General features: G+C 36.6%; 1 protein-coding gene across 1 annotated transcript in view; it reads left to right on the plus strand.

The window, feature by feature from the left end:
- The window catches only part of LOC134650188 (mucin-5AC-like), a 40,567-nt gene that overhangs the window by 14,378 nt on the left and 3,035 nt on the right, over positions 1-23,154 (plus strand). Inside the window, exons 2-4 of the mRNA XM_063505104.1 lie at positions 20,243-20,309; positions 21,747-21,814; positions 22,346-22,522. Coding sequence (XP_063361174.1) covers positions 20,243-20,309; positions 21,747-21,814; positions 22,346-22,522 — 312 coding nt within the window. The remainder of the gene's footprint in view (positions 1-20,242; positions 20,310-21,746; positions 21,815-22,345; positions 22,523-23,154) is intronic.

The following is a 23,154-nucleotide window of genomic DNA, read 5'->3' on the forward strand; positions in this document are numbered from 1 at the left end:
TAGACAAAAAAAAATTCATTCCAGTTGTTTCAATTTCTATGGAGGATCAAAAACTTCTTAGAAACTAACTGTTTTCCACTGTATTTGTATTTTTACCAAAATCTAGAAATGTCAAAATTGCCTTTTATTTCTTGCAAATTTTGCATTGCTTGGTGGTTAGTATTAGTCTTAAGTAAAGTTATCTTATATTATGTTAGTATACAGATAATGGGCCCGATTCGGATTTTGAAACAGACATCTGTTAGATATGTTTTAGACATCGCCAAGATACGATAACGATATGTTTAAAATCTAACCTGTCAAATTTGATATTTGGCTTAAAGATCCAATTCACATCTAATAGATATCTAACTCTATCTAACGTAAAAGTGACATTGGTTGCTCGAATTGCGCTGCAAAAGAGAACTAGTTGAAATCTAAACTATAACGTATCTAGAATGGATCTAGTACGTGTCGTCTCTTGTGAATATCTTGAAGTTCGAATACGGCAGAATGTCAATAATAGTTAATACAAAAATTAGGGATGATCTCCTAAGAACATTTCGGCGTAGCTGCATGGGATCTGGTTGCTATCTAAGGATTCTAAGGTAAATACTGTAATTAAATAGATGATATTTATACTGTTATTTTTTTTTATTAAGTACCAATTTACACATCACACAGCAAGTGTTGATTGTTGGTATTTATTACACCAATTATCTTCATAGTGGCTCGTTACATTATGAGTATTGCATTGTTATCGGTAGCGCAAAAACGCTAAAAACACTCACCCGGTCATAACAACTCAATATAGGCATAAAAAATGTGTTTTTTGCGAGATACAGAACTGCCGTTACGAGGCAAGTAAAAGTTTCCTTGCATAAGTCCTAGTGTTTATCGGCAGGTGCTGATTTATTGATCTATTTCCAGACACAGCACAGCTCTTGTGGCTTCCTAGTTACTTTCAGCCATATTCCAACTTTAAGATACCTACGTCAAATACTAGACTTAAAAGATTTATCAATATAAATTACTAAAAGACATAGACAGGAATATAAAACTAAAACTAACTACAATTAAAATAACTAAAACTAAAAATTAAAAATATCAAAATTTGGTGCCCTCGGGAGGGTGCCCAATACTAGACTATTGAAACGATATGGATTGGATATGTCAGTGTCAAACAAGTGTCAATTGTGACGTTTATTCAAAGAAACACGTCACTTTTGACACTTGTTTGACACTGACATATCTTGGTGATATCTAATAGATAACTAAAAGATATCTAGTTCAAAATCGGAATCGGGCCCTTAGTACTTACAGACCAATCAAAGGGGTTGCCTTTAACGGTAATTCTCTTGCAACTTTGTTCATTCAGCCAAGCAAGTTCTTAATAGATATAGGACCTAAATGGTAACTAAAACGAATTGTATAAGTTTAACTAAATTACTGCAATAGCATATTCATATGAAATTAAGGTGGGCAAAAAAATTGGTAATTTAATCTTATTTGCTCTAGTAAGTAACATATAACTTGAGTAATAAGACAACAGAATTAATCATCATAGTATCTTAAAAATGTTTAACATACATACCTACCGTTTTCTTCCCACCAGATTAGGTCAACCACTATTACATGGATCACCAATGATGAAACATTTAATTAAATTGTGTTTTATTAGTCATATTTGGAATTTTAATAAATGTTTTCTTCAATATTGTCAATGCTAATTTATTGCTCTACATTACATACGGAGCTCTACATACTCCGTTACACAAATTAATGCCAACTATGAATATGTAATCAGATTGACTGACCGCAGAATTAGAATATCTAATCGACAGGATGTTACACAAAACTGGTCGAAAGCCGAATGGCACTTTATTAATGGCGTGAATTAAAGATCAACTGGTCACGAGCGAAACCAGTCTGCAAATTTAACGCATTGGCATGTCACACGAATTACAATAGCTACTAATATTGGGTATCGTAAGTGAAACAACAGAAAAAGAATAGACACATTATATGTAAGTACACGTTTTAATATTAGACGCTTTTAAAGGAGAAAGGACATGCATCTGCATTTAAAAACGTTAGAGGTGTTTTAAAGTTCTTTATAGGTGTTATAATCTAAGTCACATTTGATATATACCCGTTTAATTTAATTTATTTATTTTTCTTTATTATCATATACATGATAACGTCGTAAAATTTACATCATTATCATTTTTAATTCACGCTTTGTACTTGTATCAACACCTCCTATAGACCTTTCTAATGAGTACAAACTCGTGGTTGCATTTTGTTTTGTTCATCCTGCTCCTGCATCATCAAATGAGCTCCGTGTTAAAGTAAGTATTACATTGTCATTAAAATTTCAAAACTATACCAATTTCCAACTTCACCAGACTCAGGTTCAATTTTAACTTACAAAAAATTTGAATGGAATAAAAATAAACAAACAATATATTGAGTCAAACTACGTAAAAGCTTTTAAAAATGACTTGCTGTCGCGTGAGAAACTATGTCGGCTAAACTAGTAACTGTCACAACATAAATGTAGCCAAACATACGATTTAAACGTTACTTTACTACCAAGGTTCTGCACCATTTAGGCATTTTATAGCAGCCCACAAATTAACTACATAATGTGTCACTTTACCGTGTTTCCAAACTACAGTTAGCATTTACTAACAACAGATAAATTCACCACGCGCATAACGCATACTTGACCCACAATCCACACTCAACCCATATTTTAGTCCTCACAACCGACACACAATGTCGTCTCAACAAAGGCATCCAGCGCCAAGTGAATACAAATTTTGATACAGTTTTACGTAATTGACATAGTATGTAAACTGGCAAGTAAAAGCGGGTTGCGTAAGAGCGCGCCGAGTCAGAAGCCGCTGCCGTTGCCGGTGCAGTGTATCCTGTTTTTTATTCTCTGCCGTTATGGTTTCTTTTGTGGTAATGCAATTCTATGAAGACTTTATAGAAGCAACTGTAAGTGCATTCAGAAAGACGAAAGGTCTGCTCAGCGCAAAATAAAATCCCTAATACATGTCGAGTATGCAAAGTTAAAAACGGCCAAAACTGATGCATATGCATGCAATGTTCGTTAAGGACTTATTCGCGCTAGTAGCGACTAAAAAAACTATGTCCATCGGTAGACGAAACGGGCAATTCGAGTTTTAGACTTTGTTTCAATGTTGGTTATACATATGCACGCTGTAGTCAGCATGTAAAGTAGCGTATAGAACAAAGTTAGAATACAGACCACATTCAAAATCATTTGCCACAATCCAATTATTTTACATATCCCTTTTTGCAAAAGTATTAGAGAAGTCCATTCTCTATATATATATAAGTACTACCTATCTAATCTACCTCTACCTCCCTAACTCTACCTAAGTAGTCTCATCCGCTGGCTATTGATGTTGTCTGTACGTTACCTGACGCCGTTGGAAATAGGTAATTATTTGACAGATTACCTACATTGCGCCGATGAGATGCTATATATAAATTAACCCCGGAAAACTTCTCATAATATAGTCTGTGCGGAAAGAGATGAGTCGTGAAATGTATGGGACCCAATACAGTCTACGACTCTTTTCTTTCCGCACAGACTCTATATGTCACAGCGTGCGTTGTGTTTGTATTTAGACTGCCTCCTTGGTGGAGGCATAAGGCTTTCAAATATAACTTACGTAGTGAAATATCGCAAATGTAGTGGATTCGGAGTTCTTCAAACAGTTCAAACTCCCGATTAACGTTATTAAAAATAGTAGTCTTTATAGAATATTAAATATTAATTTAAATAGTAGTGCTAGCTGTATTCCAAATGTAAGTATTCGGAAGACTACAAGGTAATTCGAAGGATAATGAGCATTTTACCATTTAGGTTTATTAAACGCGCTAAGTGGAAGTGGCCGTTATCGCGACCTCCACTTAGTATCCAATGCTTAGTTTGGAGGTCATTCGGCCGTTGACGTGATAATGCTACCGATACTATTTTTGTTTCTTGTTTACTTTTTAGTCAGTACAGATATGTATTGGATTACTAAAATATATTTTTGGTTTGTTAGTTTACTTTTATTTTTCGCGAAAACGTTTTATCTTCTAAAGAATGAGCTACGCCGCGGTTTTTGGAATATAGAGTAGGTATGGATTTCTTTAAGTTGTAAACAATCGTTCACATTGCTTTCAATTATCGCTTATCATCAATATGCGCGCCATACACATGTTCGCGTATACTTTTACACTATCATTGCACATTCCCATATATTTATATGGTATTTTTGAATCTTCGATAACTTGTGTATAAGTAGGTACGATGCCAAAGCGTGAAACGGGCCAACGAGTTGACAGTAATACGAGAAAGTTTTCATATGTCAAAATGTCACAAGCAGAAACCATATATCAACAGTATTCGGAAAACAAGATCCGTTCTAGGGAAGAGAACGATACGATATGAACTAGATACCTGGTAGTTTAGATTTCAACTAGATATCTTTTAAAGCTCAATTTGGGCAACCAGTGTCATTTAGTAAGATCGTTTCAAAATCGTTTTGAGATCTATAAATACATAACGAGACGTTTTAGACATTATGGAAATCATTCAAGAGTATCTCCAGAATCGCGGAAATGTCAAATTTGACAGACTAGATCTTAAAAATATCGTTGTCGTATCTTGGTGATGTCTAATAGGTATCTAGTTCAAAATCCGAATCGGGCCCTATATGTCATCGCTAATGTAAGCCCAAGCTTGGTTATGGTTCATGATAAAAGTCTTCCCATTTATATATGTCATTATTTTTTATATTCATGACACAGCCGCTGATACTCGTTTTTGCTGTTAAAATCAATAATTATAAACTTGTTAATCAACATCACATACCTATATTAATTTCCCAACGATGTACGTTGCGAATCTCTTCGACATCGCAATAGCCAAAGAAGCCTACACAAATTATTATAATCACCAATCTGTGCTATAGTCGGCCTTGAGTTAGAAGACAAGTGGCCTTGGTGCAACAATGATATGCAGTTGATGCATAAGTCAGTGGGACGGCACCTTGCGTTTGCGCGTGTTGGGTGAATCATTGATTTGTTATCCGCTAGTTCAAGAAAATGTATGTTTTGTATGACAATTTTGCTATTGTATTCTTAGTGAATGTTATATTTATGCATGTTATACTATATACCTACCTACACAAGTTTAATCGTAACTTTAGAACTAGCACCTTAACTGCAGGCTGCTCATTTTACGCATGTTTCGTCTACAACGAGCAGTGTCCGCATAGTAGACTTATTGAAGTGAAAACTTCTTTAGCGGCGCTGTGCACTTTTTGTGATGGGGAAAAAACGTTAAACTCGTAACAGGTGTCACGTGACCGTAAGACGTAAGACGGACACGTGACCAGAATCGAAAAACTTTACTTCAATGTCGTTGAGTTTTTCTTTATTGATTTAAATGCCATCTAGTGAGTTTCCCCTCTAACTGGTATTAATATAACTCGAGTACTAACAGTGATGTGCTTAGGGGTTTCAAGTAATGCGACGAAGTAACGCTAGATGGCGTTAACCTCAATTATACATAGTGCTGCAGACATTTTGCAACAGTGATTGAGTTTTCACTTCTGCCGGCACTCCCTGAGTGCAACCCGTTGTTTTTTATTTACTTAAGCACCTTATAAGTAGTTATAGAACTTTTCTTGAAGCCTCTAGAAGCTTTTTCTTGCATTTATAAAAAAAAATCAACCTCTAATTTTTTATCAAAATGTTAAGAAAGTATTGTTTTATTAATTCTTAAATATGTGAAAGTGGACGAAAGTGGTCGAATAGTGGCTGTGTTTCCATTTGTAGAGGTAACACATTATAAGTATTTTTAACGAGCAACTAAGTATTGTCTTTTTTTATTGGGCTTGAAATAATTTCAAATGTGACTCTGACACATCCAGCATGGTAAACTGACTTTTTGGTACTGGCACGGTCATCAGGCGGTCTAGCATGAGTTGCGCTCTCGCGCGCGACTCCATACCTTGAAGTCGCGCCAGATGTATGGAGTCGCGCGCGAGAACGCAACTCATGCTAGACCACCTGAGAGATCCATCGAGATAACGCCAACAGTAGACATCATTTGACAAAAGTTGTTCCTCGGCATTTAGGTTACGTACTTAGTAACTTAATCTGTCGTACGTTGATTGGTTGTTTTATATTATGTTCATTGTAAATAAACGATTTCATTCATTCATTCTTTCATTCATATGAAGTAAAGAATAATAACAGTTTTTACACGGACCACCGTGTAAAAACTGTTATTATCCGTAAAATGAGTTTTACAGTAGGTAGGTTTGTTTTCAGCATAAAAATGAATTTTACGACCGTGAGAAGTGAAATTACTTATATTATTTGGCATAGATATCTGAGTAATACGTCACGCTATAATGCATGTGCGTGCGACCTTACATACCTACATATACGTACGGTGGGTGCATTGTGGGAGTGTTCAGTTCATGGGTATTTTCATCAAAATTAGTAAAACATACAAGTCAGCCAAGGGCATGTAATTACTCAAATTAACGACTTATTTTTTTTTTATTGGTGAAACAACAGAAGTATGCGACAGGATAATAGCTTACATTGTTAAGTATATATATTATTGAGATGAACACTTACTTCCTTAAACGCTCTCACTAAAACATACTTAAAATAAACGGACCTAACTAAAACGTATCTTTACATATACAAGTTAACCAAGTATTGTAGACCATTCTTATGTGAATTATAATATTTATTATTTAGGTTCTGAAATTTAAATGAGAGAAACAAGAAAATTATAGTAAAGTTGAAAATACTGACAACCAAACTGATCAATATATTATTAGGTACAATGACAGCAGAGATACTAGCGATGATGACGACACATTACTGACGGACACTATGTTGGCCGTTGAGGATATTGAGTATTTGGTTACGATATTTGGGCCTAGTGACATTGAATATACCGATGGAAGTAAATTCTTTATTATAAGTGTTACAAATACGACGCAAGGGGGCTCGCAACCCCTAACCCCTAACCCCTTAATAAATTTAATCCAAATCCAATATTTACGAGAAACTCGCACTTTGATTTTATAACTGCATAAAAATATATAAGTAATTTCAATTTCACTTTTTTCAATTTTCCTACCTTTTTAGGGTTCCGTACCCAAAGGGTAAAAACGGGACCCTATTACTAAGACTCCGCTGTCCGTCCGTCTGTCCGTCCGTCCGTCCGTCTGTCACCAGGCTGTATCTCACGAACCGTGATAGCTAGACAGTTGAAATTTTCACAGATGATGTATTTCTGTTGCCGCTATAACAACAAATACTAAAAACAGAATAAAATAAAGATTTAAGTGGGTTTTGCCATACAACAGTGATTTTTGACCGAAGTTAAGCAACGTCGGGCGGGGTCAGTAGTTGGATGGGTGACCGTTTTTTTGCTTGTTTTGCTCTATTTTTTGTTGATGGTGCGGAACCCTCCGTGCGCGAGTCCGACTCGCACGTGACCGGTTTTTATTTCCATTTCAAGTTTCTACACTAAACTGTAAAATACATGTTACGCATTTATCGCGCTATTTGCTATTTGATCATCAAAAGCCCATTCTTTAGCTGATTACGCAACAACTCTCGCAGCTGCTGAGAACATTATCAATATAGGTAATCTGAAATCGTAGGCGACGACAATTAGCGGTATTGTCATTCTGCACTGCTATTATCTCTGCTAACTGGCGAAACGCCTTAAGTAAACCAGAATACCCGTAACGATACGCGTAACAAGTTTAAAAGGTAAAGAGATCAGACTTATGTCAGTGCATAAAGCGATACGCTTAGTAATCTATAGGGAATAACTCGCTTGCAGACGACATACAAAAAGTTGTACTTATTGTTGTAAAGCAAATTGTTACCGATGTACTTTCTCTATTGTCGGCGTAAGAGTTGTCACTGAATCTCCGCCCCTAGTCTACATTATACAGTTTGACGAACTCCGTGTAAAGTATCGGGCACCAAGTCCATGACACAGCTTAAAATGGCAATGGAGATACGCCACCCAAAAACACTAGTATAATTAGGAATTAGTTAGTCGCGACACAGTCCAACCCCTATTTTCTGCGAGTCGCGACGAGCCATATAATTTTGGCTTCTATTATTGTTAGTCTAAAAGCATTCGATTTGGCGCTAACTTACAACGAATTCATTTTTTTACGTTTTATTTCAAAATGAAATATGTATTAAAATCAAAAATATCTGAATAGACTTCCTAACTGTGAGACATTTGTGGGAATAACTGAAATACAGGTTGAAATTTCCACCGTCGATATTGTTATGTCTGACGATACTCTTGGGGGGTGAATAAAGTGAATAAGTAGATTATACTGAACCACTTTTCCTATAGGGCCAAACCCGAAATCGCGAAAAAAAATCGGCTGTTCCATAGAAAACGTTTTTACATTTCACATAATTATATGATTCTCCGAAATGTAATACAACAGATTTTGGCCCCGTAATAAAAGTTGATCATAAAACCAGTACGGCCTACATATTCACCCCTAAAAGTATGGTCAGATTAACAAAAGCACTATATAGAATGAAAGGTATTGGAGTGGTGTATCTGCCGCATTATTTAACCTGTGCGTATGGGTTACGTCTAGTTCTATGGTATTAGACAATACCGTGAAATATATCATTATCCGTTCAGAGCGAGTCCGTAATTTTGCAGTTCATCATTGTTTAGCCGTCAAACCGAATTGACGGACATGAGGCGCATTATACTGTCTTAGATTCCCATAGTTATACTTTAGAAATTGTAACAGGGTGTATCTACTTCCTGCTCGCATACCTAATCTTTTACTATTTACCAAGGAATATTTGTAAAATTGATTTTTGATAACCTTATGTCATTTATTCTTATTCCCGTTAGGAATACGTGATTAAATCCTGTCAGGTTTTTTTGGCCGCTGTAATTATGTATTTACTAAACTTAACTTACAATAAAAGGATTCGGTCACACTGTATTCCCAAGATGATGACCTTGAAGGCCATCTCCCGCATTTATGTAAACAACAATTTAGTCCTATTGCATTATGTCACCTGGATCTGAAATGGCCCTGATGAAAACATACAAGCGATATAAAATAACCTCCTCCTTGCTCCTTGTGAAACCCTACCCTTAACAGCCCTGTTATTAAAAGACAACCTAATACTGGTGGACTCGTATTACCCATCTAGCCGTGTTATTAATAGGTAATAAAGTAATAAGAATCAAGTTACTTCACGCCCTGTACTGTAATTTACATACTACAATTTACTTAATTTTGTTGCATTTAAAAAGAGCGTTTTATGTACACTCTTTGGAACTAATAACATACACTTGAAACAGCGAATTTTCAATGATACATTTACTGCCAGTTCTGTCAAAAAATATAATACCAAAATATTTACGATGTCGGTGCATCTTGCTCACTCTAATGCATTGCGAGAGACACCACGATATTGATACGTTGGTATTAAATTTTCACAATCTGTTTGCGCCTCAGTGGAAGTACAACTCGGAAGGTAAATAAATGGTAAACAAAAAGAAGTAAAAGGTCATGGGAACCACATCCGAACACCTCGGTATAATGACAAAATAACTTTTAATTGCTATGTTCAATTACTAACATTAACGATTATAATAACTTTAGACGTGACTGCGCACAGAGAACAAATGTAAGTGTTACATAAAGTAACTACCGCATCTGTATCGTAATATTACGTAGAGAGTTGAGACAATTCCTGAGATTAGTTTAGTAAATCCAACGTTACGCCGCATTAAACAACCATCTGGCGATTGTCGTGGCTGGCATTAATGTATTTTACAAAATTACAAAGCAACGCCTAAATGGGCTGCGAAATTTCACTGTACAACGAACGCAATTTTTGCGCCTCAAAACGGTTTATTATTTTATAACTACATTAGGTATAGGTTTCAGGTACCTAAGCCGAATCGTCTGTAGCAGACGCCATTTCGTGAACTTCATATAAAGTACGGGACATTATCTGCCTATGCAAGAGTGATAGAGTGATAGATATATGCAGATAACGAAATTTCGATTATCGTATGTTGGAAAATAAAAACTCACACCAAACTGAAAAAAAATTGTTACTGATATTTAATTACACATTCAAACATTTGAAGCATAGTATTGGATCATAGTTGGGTGTTTATTTTATTTTATTGCGCTTGTAGAGTCTGTGCGGAAAGGTAAGAGTCGTGGATTGTATTGGGCCCCATACATTCCACGTCTCTTCTCTTTCCGCACAGACTCTAACTTGAATGCATTGATCGCCTGATGCAGATTCTACGTCGACTATTGCAGTGAGACCGCAATTATCGTCTTTCTAAGGGTACCTACAATATCCATCTCTGTATTTGCCAAAAATACGGCGCCATGAATATTCGCAAAACAGCATTATTTCCAAGGCATTAGAAGTTCCACTAAAGGTAAGATTCAGATAGCGACTGCAACATCCACAGTGACATTGGCCATTTCTCGTATCTGCAACGTTGCACCACACCAGCAACGCTGCAGCAGTTGCTACCCGAATGTCACCTTTACTCACATTCAATTTATTTATTTACATTGAATATACATACGTAGTGCCTACGTAACAAGGATGGCGCACTATATGTAGACGGGTTTACAAATATGTAAACATAAATTGACTACTTTACTGCTAACCGGACCACATGCTACAAATCTAGTTTTAGTACCTACACAGTGTTATCAAACAAATCTCGTATTCGATTTAACATCTCTATTGACATAGGTTCCCACAAACCAGAAACTGTATGTACTGTAGGTACATATTTAGATACCTTGAGGTCAAATGTCTGCATAGGTAACGTGGTCCTCTGCTAAATATTATGTAACGTTAGCAAACGCATGGGAACTTTTCTGTCGAAATTGCTACCATCTAAATGCCAACTGCGATATGTAACGGAGACAAGTAAAACATAAAGAATGTTAATTTGTGTACTCAGTTACATATGACAGGACATTTAAGAAAAAAATAGACAAAGGTACAAAAAAATTGCAAATGACCCACTTATAAGCGCACGAGTGCACTTTTATTTTATACCTGAAATCTTTAATTAGTTTAAAGATCTCAGGTATAAAATAAAAGTGCACTCGTGCGCTTATAAGTGGGTCATTTGCAATTTTTTTGTACCTTTGTCTAATTTTTTCTTAACATTCTCAGTTTCGTAACGAAAATTAATCACGAAACTGAGACTGTTAAGAAAAAATGTGGGTGTATAAAATTTTATTTGCCACTCGTTGCCATGGTTACGTTCCCTTGGACAACTCTAAAAGCCTTGATTCTATAGTATTTAAATGCGCCAAACATGCATTTTTGTGGTAGTAGTCATAAGCACAGAGTCATAAGCCCTTTCCATAATGGGCATTCTACTAAACTTGTGCTAGGATAACACCAAAAAATAGTTTATCCACTAATATTAGTTTCCCTATGCGTAATGCGTAAAGGCACACGACTTTGATATAGATTAACAGTTTATATTATTTGCTTATCCCCGATTCATACATATAAACTAGCCGCAGACTCACTCGACAAGTGTATGTTTACGACTATTTCATATATTTTTCACCTCAGCAGCTCGAACAAGGGTACTTTGCTACTTAAAAACAGTGAGCAAAATCGCATTTTGCTCACTGAGTGAGATAAAATGAGCAAAATGTGATTTTGCTCACCCAGTGAGCAAAATGCGATTTTGCTCACTGTTTTTAAGTAGCAAAGTACCCTTGTTCAAGGTGCTGAGGTGAACATTTAATTGTTGGTATATCTTAAGAAAACATGAGTGAATAGAGGTAAGTGATGAAGAAGGAATACATTTTTCGGGTTCTCTAATATGTTCTCACTGCTGAGGTGAAAAGTTTTGTGAACTACACGAGATCAAAGTTATTTACATCTCGTGCGCTTTTGAGTCCCTTACTACGCTCAAGATTCTAAATTAGATTCTAAATTAGATTCACGAGCGTAGCGAGTAGTATAGAATCTTTCGCTTGCACGGGACTCAAAATAAGCACTCGAAGAAATATCAGACTTTGATCTCTTGTTGTACAAATAACTATTTCCCACAATAACATAATACTAATTAGAAGATGTGGAGGGAAGTGTTTCCGCGGAATGTTTTTTGGTACTCGTATTGCGAGAGGCGCCGCTTACATTATAAAAGGACAATCATTTCTGATAAATGATAACCCCCAAAATTTTAATAAACCAATTTTTCAGGAATATTATTCTTGTCACCGAAAGCTTAAGCACCTTAATTTTTGGCTTAAAAAATGATGTACTCAACAGAGTACATCATTTTTTAAGCCAAGCCAAGCAACAGCTTCGAGAACTATGAATACTACTAACGCTGACTGTACATCTGTATCCTAATTAATATGTAGCTTGTGCTAACTCGTGTCTTTTATTATCGAGAATGAGATTAAAAGTAAAGTACTCATATGATTAATTTCAATTTCAATCGGGTTACGTCCTATACGTCCTAACAAAATATCACTCTCATACGATCGTGCGTGACTAAGGCCCATTACGATTATCCTATCCGGCTCATTCGTCATCTTAGCCTAACAAACAATAAAAACTATGAGAGAGACACAGGAAGCGTCTCGGAATGCGGTGGGGGCGGCGAGCTGGTCCGAGCCAGGGGCGGATGCTTTGCGGTTCAGTTATGCTTTACTTTTATTTTCCTTGCCTATCTGAGTGTCCCACTGCTGGGCAAAGGCCTCCCCCTTGATTTCTACGACTCCCGATTTGGTGTTTCCTCCGGCCAGCTGTCCAGGTCATCCCGCCATCTCCGTTTGGGCCTGCCCCGTCGACGTCCCTCTACCGGCATCCACTTGGTGGCTACAATACAATAATTATTATGTACGACGAGTATATTGGATACTTGAATACTATAGCGCGACAGCTAGTAGCTCACGTATGAAGATAGGAAGGCGTGGTGCGATCTTGTGAAGGCCCACCGTACCTCTGGGGTGCCTTGGGATCACAACATCAACAACAACATATTGAACTGTGTAGGTACTGAGAGCGGCAAATAGGAAGTGGCTTAGAATTGTTTAAAGAGGCGTTTAAAAACTGTGTTGTCATTTATAATATAAGTAAAATTCAACTATTTAGCTCACATAGGTACTATATTAGTGAGAATCAAGTGAAAATTCGAACATACTATGGAACATACACGGATAAAACTGCACGAATAATCATGCAATATGTACTTATCTCCATATCCAGTGATGGGCGTTTAGGTGCCACTCGGGGTGAATGACCTCGATAACTGTTTATTTATTGTCGTATAGGTGCTTTATAAATAGATTTCCATTCCGACTTGATATCCCGCGGGGCGTGCACCCTAAACGCCGATCACTGCTCATATCCAAGATATTAAAATCGCTCCAGCCTATACCCCGTACTGGACAAATTATCAAATACCCACGCGTCGTCTGTCCTCCGTGAGTTCCGTGACCTTCATCCCGCATTCCGGACCAGTCATCCAGGATGCCAACTATTCGCTACTTCCGTTGGGGGCAACAACCTCGCTTACTCATCTCGTTGTCATAAGTGTACTGAGATTCTTACGCAACTTGCGTAAATGCGTACGTACTTGCGAACTTGTCCGTTAATACTGCTTAAATCAAATAATTTTACGGGAATACCTTTTTTAACTAAATATTAAATCCAGGAAGGACAAGGACAACCTTATCGCACTAATTTTAGGAGCCGCCCCCATCCCATCAGCGCGACGGAGATAGTCTCCCAAACTGCCTGTGAGTATATAAAATAGTAATCATTAAAACTTTTGCCTATTAGGTACTAACTGATATCATTTCAAGATGTCAGAAGATTAGATAGGGTAAGCCAAAGTATGAGTGCAAATCAGTTGTTTTTTACCACGAGGTCACCGCAGACAAATATTTATCTTTATTGCGCTGGCCCAATTTAATAATGACTCAAGCTCCAAAAACGTTTCAGTCGTGATTTAGCTTAAACAACGCCACCTGACTTCCATAAAAGAATAACAATTGAATGAACTAAGAGTGCGTGGGCGCAAAGCGTTGTTATTGATAAGCATATTACAATCATCTCGTGAATCAACCTGGAATTATATCCGTAACGGATTGTTAAGAGATCCTAATATGGCTTAGATAATATACACCGCACGTGTTGTCATAGGTCACAATTATTAGCTTAATAGTCTCCGAGTAGGCGCGCTATTCAGCCTTCTCAAGTAGGCGTTAACAGTGTATGAAAACGCAATGTTCTAACTACGTTTCTCCACTGTACTAAAGTGTGAATCTGTCTGCTACTTTAATGGCCAAGCATGATATCGTGTGAATCTCAAGCACACCTATTACCAACTTTGTCATATTCAAGATCTGTGCAATAAACTGCCACATTAAGACACATTTGGCAACACAACAAAGATATATCAAAAACCTTAAAGTGATAACGCCTTGCTATTTTGTAACCATTTTGCAAAAAGTGAATTTTTCGTCACGAATTCAAATTATGTTCTGATATCGATATGACATTTCGATTTACCTTTATCATATCATAGGGAAAGTATCTGTTTGAAACTGGAACGATTTCGTGAGTGTCCCTCCTGACAAGGCGTGATCGGATACCCGGACAGACGAGAGTTGTTTAATGTATAATACGGATGGTCGGTCAGGCGTGCCAGAGTTACGTAACATTTATTGAAACATCACCTTAATCTCATTTCATGTAAGCACCAATTCTTTCAAAGTGGAGCGCTATCCATTTGTTTTTTAAAGGCATCGGCACTAATGGGCCTTTCTATTGTTCTTTTTGTACCAACATGTCATGTCTTTCAGTATTGGATAACTTAATTATGGAGTGTAAATGAAAAACATGTGTCTAATTAACATATTATCATTGATATTAACTATTTCAAATTGTCAGTATAATTACGTATTATATTACAAATCCATATTGTTAGGGTCTCCCCATACTTATCGACGCGGATTCGGCGAAAGCCGATAGTAAACAGCATAAACAGGTAAGGTTCGGTTCGGCTCCGTTCGGCCGTCGACGGCCGACGCGTCGGCGTCTTTTTCGCTCTTATTGCGTGGACATAAAGTTTCATTTCTATTGGCATTGCCGATTCCGCGTCGATAAGTTTGGGGAGACCCTTAGAGATACCTATTCGGCACCTACTCAGATATTTGGGTGAATTGAAAAAAAAAATTACGTAGTTAAGCATAGTTTTAAGGATCTTAAATTATTCTTAAGTTAATTGATTCCATTGTGTTCTGAACATTAACTATGTAAATTGTATTGGACTGTATTTGTTGTACTTATAAGTCGTACACATATAAGACACACTTTCATGCATATAAATTAAATGGAAATGTCTTAATTGTAAAAGTCGAGATAACGCTAGGTAGAAGAAAAAGAGAAGCGTCGTAATTGTCGTAACACAATGGAATCAATTAACTTTGGACTAATTACAGGTCCTTCACTATGTAAACCAAATTGCTATTCACCCATTTCCGTATTAATAACACCACATGAAAATATTTATATCAGGAGAGTCTTATTTTATAAAATTACATGTACTTATCTATAAGTACTTAGAGAAGTTTTTTTGTTGGCGCATATCTTATTCCAACCACGGCATTTTTTATTTAGCATTTTTTCCCCTTATGTCCCTTGAATAAGTTCAATTATTGTTAAGTAACCCATTTATTTTTACTTGTTACCACCAAATTTTAATGCTCACTATATTTTATACGTAACTGAATTCTGATCTGATCTGTTAATTATGCGTTGTTGTTCAACATGTTATATATTATCTACCTCATAAATAATAACTCCATAACCATAAAAGCGTCATCAAAGTAGCAGTAATGACTAGTTAGAATAGCCCAAAACATTGATTTGCTAGCGGCCCGGTAACACAGTAACCGCCATGTGACTATCGCCATACTTGATGACATAACGGCAGCGCGCGCGCCGGCCCACATGCACCGTTACCTCAACACTTACAACGAGTTACCTACAGTGACAAGTCATTCGATTGCGAACCATATTATCAAGATGTAAAGATAAACAATTGATCGATGCACTGAGCGCAAGCGGGGGTCTACATGGGTATGTCACCAAGAAACCCGAAATTACGAATTAATACACGAGTCCTTTTCATTCCGTCTTCACTCCGTCATGTCACGCTAAGAAGTAAACTACATACCTATTAAAAAAAACTTAATCGTTAAGTGCCAAAGTAAGTAGAAAAATCGTAAATGAGATGAGTGCTTTTTGGTGTTTATGTTTTTTTAGTATGAGCTCAGTTCTTTACCTACTTGTCACGCTCTCACAATTAAGGAAACTGTAAGTGAGAATCCTGTCATTAATACATTTTGCTTCTTATTTACTACTACATACTTTAAACTTATCAGTTGCTAACGCAATTATTTTTTTTGCGATATGCTTTGGTCATGAACAGTGAGTAACTTGGCTAATATATTGGCTTAATGTATATGGCGAGTGAATCCATCAGGAAATATATAATTTATTGACCCGTCAATCAATAACTAACCGGATACCTTAAAACGTATCTACTTATCCAAGATTGATAAATTATGCAATCTGTTGGCACTATTATAATATTGTTACAATAACCGTCAATACATCATAATACTTCCATAAAGAGAACCGTTATATTCGGATAGTAAAGTCATTACTACCTGTCCATTTGCAATAGATCTACGGCTACTATTATCTGTTATATAATTTAGGCACGCTTCTAATTGATAACCTTCGTATGTATCAAAAGCATACGTAATAATAATAACGGTTTTGAGTGTTGCTACTCTGCTACTTAATCAATAATCATTACGTACCTACCATAATTAATAGAACTAATTGGAATTAGTCAACTTAGACATGTACTTGCGCAAACAGAAGTGGATATACTGCACATAATTTGACAATATTAATTATACATTGCGAAATAAAAACGACAAGCGTGAAATAAAATGCCTTATAATCGAGAAAATATTTCATTTCCCTAAACGAAAACATAAGTACATAATATGAAATGACGAATATGGTCTCTGATTACATCAATGATCAAGTTTTTACTAGATAACTAAAGTAATAACTATTAAGTTTCAAACGTAGAGTATGACATGCCTATTGCGATCTATATTTAGTTTTGGATTAGTACCTAACTAATAACAACTATAAAATAATAGGTTTAGTGCATTTGCCATTAGTGCATAGTGGAACAGTTGCTATGATTACGGCCCATGTAATGCAATAAAGTATCGACAGTAAATATAATTACAAGTTAGTTCAATACGACCATGTTGAACTTAGTTGATCCTTTCTTAATCTTATTTAAAAACTAAAGACCGACCAACCGTCTCTTCATTTCATCGTAGGTCGTTAAAAAATCTTGTAAAAATATTTACCCATGTGATGACAGATGGCGCGGCAATATTTAACCTATAATGTTATTTGTGTTTTGTTGCATGCGGCCATAGGTTATTTACAGACAATTAATCGGTACCTATTGATCATACATAAATAGGCCAGTTTACAATTTTCTTGATAATTTCGTCTGCGTCAAAAGTTGATATCAGTAAAAATGCCTAAGTACCTACAGTCTGTAGAGACAGAAGATTTATTTCCAAATAAGATCATGTTTTTTTTAGGGTTCCGTACCCAAAGGGTAAAAAACGGGACCCTATTACTAAGACTTCGCTGTCCGTCCGTCCGTCCGTCCGTCCGTCTGTCACCAGGCTGTATCTCACGAACCGTGATAGCTAGACAGTTGAAATTTTCACAGATGATGTATTTCTGTTGCCGCTATAACAACAAATACTAAAAACAGAATAAAATAAAGATTTAAGTGGGGCTCCCATACAACAAACGTGATTTTTGACCTAAGTTAAGCAACGTCGGGCGGGGTCAGTACTTGGATGGGTGACCGTTTTTTTGCTTGTTTTGCTCTTTTTTTGTTGATGGTGCGGAACCCTCCGTGCGCGAGTCCGACTCGCACTTGGCCGGTTTTTTCACATTTTCATCACGCAATCAGCTGAATAATCTGTGCAACTTGCAACAGTGTGTGCACTGCATTGGTAACTTCGTGCTCCAGTTCTGCGCCGGACCACTGGGCATGGGCGCTCTTACGACGAGGAAACCACGCCCTGCCTCTGACACAACCACCCGTTCGCACCAAAAAGCCATACGTTACTATAGTACTCTGTATTGACATACGACTTTTTGGTTGGCAAGGCAATTGCATTGCAAATGCACGCTCAACCACCATTTTTTGTTATCGGTGAATGTTGACGTCGATCGATAATCGATTGAATCTGGGTGGAAGTTGTTTCTTGTAATACTATGCATAATTACATTCATTAAACTGCGTTGTTTTGATGAAAATATATATATAGAGTCTTACACACACACACAGAATTTACATGTGTAATTATTTACTTACTAAACTACTATAGAGTATTGTATAGCAATAAAAGAGCTGTTTGTACTTAACTACTGTTATAAGTATAATTACTGACTCGAAAATGTTGCTAACAAAATCAATGGTAAATAATCAAAACCAGGGCGACAAACTTACACTTATCGAATAAGGAAAGAAAGCGTAAAAGAAAACGTGTGACTTCACGGAAAACGGGTCACTTGGTATGAAAATAGAAAATATTGATGAAGGCAATCACAAGGTATCAATCCAAAACAGTGTATGTTGGGTGTTAGAATGTCATAGGACTCATAGGCTTAAAATTAATAGATGGCCTTCTTTATGTAACATTATAGTGATTGTTTACAATTATTGACTCGATAGCATTATAGGGTTAAATAATTATTAATTACTTAGATTGCTCTGAGCCTAAAGCTGGAAACTCATGCCCACCTGTATTATATATTTTGACATCAATGATATGAGCTATTTGTTAAATTGAATAGAGGCGGTGCGTGCAGTGTTACCAAACAAATGAAAGTTACATCATACTAATGTAATGTATCGAAAAAAAGAAAAGGTTGGTACTCTTGTATGAAGTAACTCCGAGTTTGTTTTGTTATTCCTAATGACCATCATTAATTTTACGTAGACACCTGTCCGCGGTCCGATTCAATTACTCGTACATGAGATTGGTAGGTACTTAGTAGTGTAGCTAAAGGGGTTTTAAATTGGAAAATTGCAGTTTGGCTTACTTATATTCTTATAAATACGCCTCTAAGGACATGAAATTACAAAACGTATCTTTAAGGAATTTTCGAAAGTACGAGTATTAAGACATAAGTTAATATTTTAACTAGGCTGAGGGTTTAAATTTAGTAGTGACAAACTGTATTTAAGAATAGGTACTTACTCACGTACGAAAAAGCACCAGAGACGTCACGTCGAAAGTAAAATTGGGAGGACAGATTCCAACAAAAATTATTATTTCAGTTTTGATTACAATTTGACAATCGATAAATTGTAAATTGTTTCAATAGGGAAACTATTATACCTAATGTGAAACCTTTACATACTTTTAATCACACCGTACAAACACTTTTTCTCTTGTCTTTAAACTCAACTCTATAAGACTACAAAAGTACTATAACTCAACCAAACGGTTAGAAATTTGTTAATTTAAAACACACATGGCTCCATGTCTAGGGTATCATTACCTACCAACTGGACTCAACTTATAATAATAGGTTGTCCGACATTCTTAGCTTTCAATTGCTAGTTAGATATAATTGTGAGGTAACATATGCAGAAAAAACAATTACTGGCAGAACAATAGAGTTTTGATTAGAAATTTGAAGAACACGACATGAATGATTTATTTAATATCTTCTCTCGCCTGCACAATACTCCTCCTATTTTACCACTTCCTCAATTACTATTTAAAAAGTAGAGTATTAAGTCAAAATGTTTAATTACCATATTATATAATTTTGGATGAAATTAATTTATTGAAATATTTCATCGTAAATGAATAATTATTTTAAATGTCGAAAGAACTATTGTTGATCGTGATGCGCGTGCGAATGAGGCGACCCATCTTTTGTTCCGTTACGTATTGTTTTATATCGTGTCAGCGTCTGTTTGGAGTTATATTAAGGTAAATTAAATGTGTTAACAGTGTTGTTGTTTACTTTTCAGATGCGGCGGCAGGCTCGGATCTCATGCGGCGGCGCGCTGATTGGACGCTCCGCCTCGGCGTTACAAGGTAGGTATTTTCATGTTCTACCTTTTTAGGGTTCCGTAGCCAAATGGCAAAAAACGGAACCCTTATAGATTCGTCATGTCTGTCTGTCTGTCTGTCCGTCTGTCCGTCTGTCTGTCCGTCCGTATGTCACAGCCACTTTTCTCCGAAACTATAAGAACTATACTGTTGAAACTTGGTAAGTAGATGTATTCTGTGAACCGCATTAAGATTTTCACACAAAAATAGAAAAAAAAACAATAAATTTTTGGGGTTCCCCATACTTCGAACTGAAACTCAAAAAAATTTTTTTCATCAAACCCATACGTGTGGGGTATCTATGGATAGGTCTTCAAAAATGATATTGAGGTCTCTAATATCATTTTTTTCTAAACTGAATAGTTTGCGCGAGAGACACTTCCAAAGTGGTAAAATGTGTGTCCCCCCCCCCCCCTGTAACTTCTAAAATAAGAGAATGATAAAACTAAAAAAAATATATGATGTACATTACCATACAAACTTCCACCGAAAATTGGTTTGAACGAGATTTAGTAAGTAGTTCTTTTTAATACGTCATAAATCCCCTGAATACGGAACCCTTCATGGGCGAGTCCGACTCGCACTTGGCCGCTTTTTAAGGTTTGCAGTTATTCCCATCCTTTACAATGAGGTCTGAGATACACTTGTAAGTTTTACTTACGTAAGTAGGGACGAAGCTATTTGTTAGAAAGAGATAACGATATTCATCTCTCAATCTGTAGTATAGCTGAGTCCCTACTTACGTAAGTAAAACTTACAAGTGTATCTTGGGCCTAAGTTACTTTAAATACAACTCGATAAAAGACTATCGTCTCAGACAAGTAAGAAGCAATCCTATCAATCGCTGAATGTCGATATCTGTGAGACGAACCTTTCGTAGCGGATTATTTAGGCATAGGGTGTTGAACATTTTACATTTTCAACCTTGCATTTATACCGGAAGGGCTATGATTTGACTAGTCTATGTATTTTATATGTGTTTATATCGTGTTTTCCACTGTCGCGTTCAAAGTACTAAGCAGATTTTTGAGAATAAAGGGTCAATTTAATTGTTATTATAGCGCAGGTAACATATAATAAATTTTCAATGGACACTGCAAAAGGGAAGTGCTTTTTACGAAAAAAAATATCATAGTAAAGTCTATTTTTTAATTCGGTAGACTAGAATGACATTTCATAGTATGAAATGACATTTTATGTTCATACTGTGAACTGTCATTTTAGTCAACCGAATAAAAAAATAGACTTTATTTTTTTAATAGGGTTTAAATTTGGTTAATTTCGTTTGTTTCTAATTTACAGTTTACTCCGGCCCTTTAGTCTAGTGAACTAATTGATTGTCTAAACCCACATGTCAATTTCTAATTGTATTCCACTTAAGTTCGAATTCATAAAATTTATGTTTTAACTTTCTTTTTTCAGTATGGCTGTGGCTACTGATATACGTATTCCAAAACGAATTTCGGATATCGAGGTCCATAGAACCAGGAGTAAGTACAGTTTTTGTTTACTATAATTATCTCTGCATTAGATTGACATGATTTATTCTGTTAAAACTATTATTTGTTTATCGCTTTATAAAGTCGGTTATTAAATAGAAGTGGCAAGTGAAGCTCAAATGGAACGCATGAGTACAAATAGGAAATTTACTTCACATTTCCAGGAATGGAAATTGATTAGTTCCCACGGAACGAATGAGAATACAGTAATGTATTGGACCCAGCAAGGGAATTTTCCCAGCAAGGTTGACTGCCAATGTGTGATAAGCTGATAAGCGCAGCGCATGACCACTACCTCAAACCTGGATGCCTAGCCAAGGTGACAATCTTACGCTACGATAACGAAACGCTTTGTGTCTATCACTCTTCCATATTAGTGCGACAGTGACAGTTGCGTTTCGTTCTCTACGTAGCATAAACGATTGGCACGTTGGCTACCTACCCTGATCTTTATAAAAGAGTGATCACTGAACGGCGAAAATGACGGTAGTGTCAATTAACACCAAATCCTCTCAATTCCAGTACTTGGACTTCGACAACCTCCCCGAGACGAACTTCACGTGCGCTGGCAAGGTCATCGGCGGCTACTACGCGGACCTCGAGACCTCGTGCCAGATGTTCCACGTGTGCACCGTGGGCCAGCAGGAGGAGCCCATGGACATCAAGTTCCTTTGCCTTAACGGCACCGTCTTTGATCAGGTAAGGGCTGATTTAGACGGCGCGCGAACTCGCATGCGATTTTAGTTATATTGCGGACTGTTGGTTACGTCCAATTCAACCGACCGATCAAAACCCGCAATGTAATGAAACTCGCATGGAAGTTCTCGCATCGTCTAAATTAGCCTTAACACATCAAGATAGACGATATTGTCATAGCTTAAGAGTCGCAAAAACATAGCCGCCGTTAAAACGAAGGTACGCTCTCATTGTAAAACGAATTACAGAAATATTTAGCAACGAAATTTAATCATCTTTCTCGCGTTGTCGCGGCATTTTGCCACGGCTGGGGGTTCGCTTGACAACTAATCCCAGGAATTGGCGTGGGTTATATACCTACTACTAGTTTTTACGAAAGCTACTGCCATCTGACCCAGAGGGTAAACTAGGCCCTTATTGGTTTCCTCACGATGTTTTCCTTCACCGAAAAGTGACTGGTAAATATCAAATGATATTTCGTATCTACCTAAGTTCCGAAAAACTTATTGGTACGAGCCAGGGTTTGAACCCGCGACCTCCGGATTGCAAGTCGCACGCTCTTACCGCTAGGCCTTAGCAACGAAATTTAATACTACACATAAATACATTTTAATGTAATGTCAATGGCAATGAAT

This window comes from Cydia amplana, chromosome 8, assembly GCF_948474715.1.
Source record: "Cydia amplana chromosome 8, ilCydAmpl1.1, whole genome shotgun sequence".
Classification (NCBI taxonomy): Eukaryota; Metazoa; Arthropoda; class Insecta; order Lepidoptera; family Tortricidae; genus Cydia; species Cydia amplana.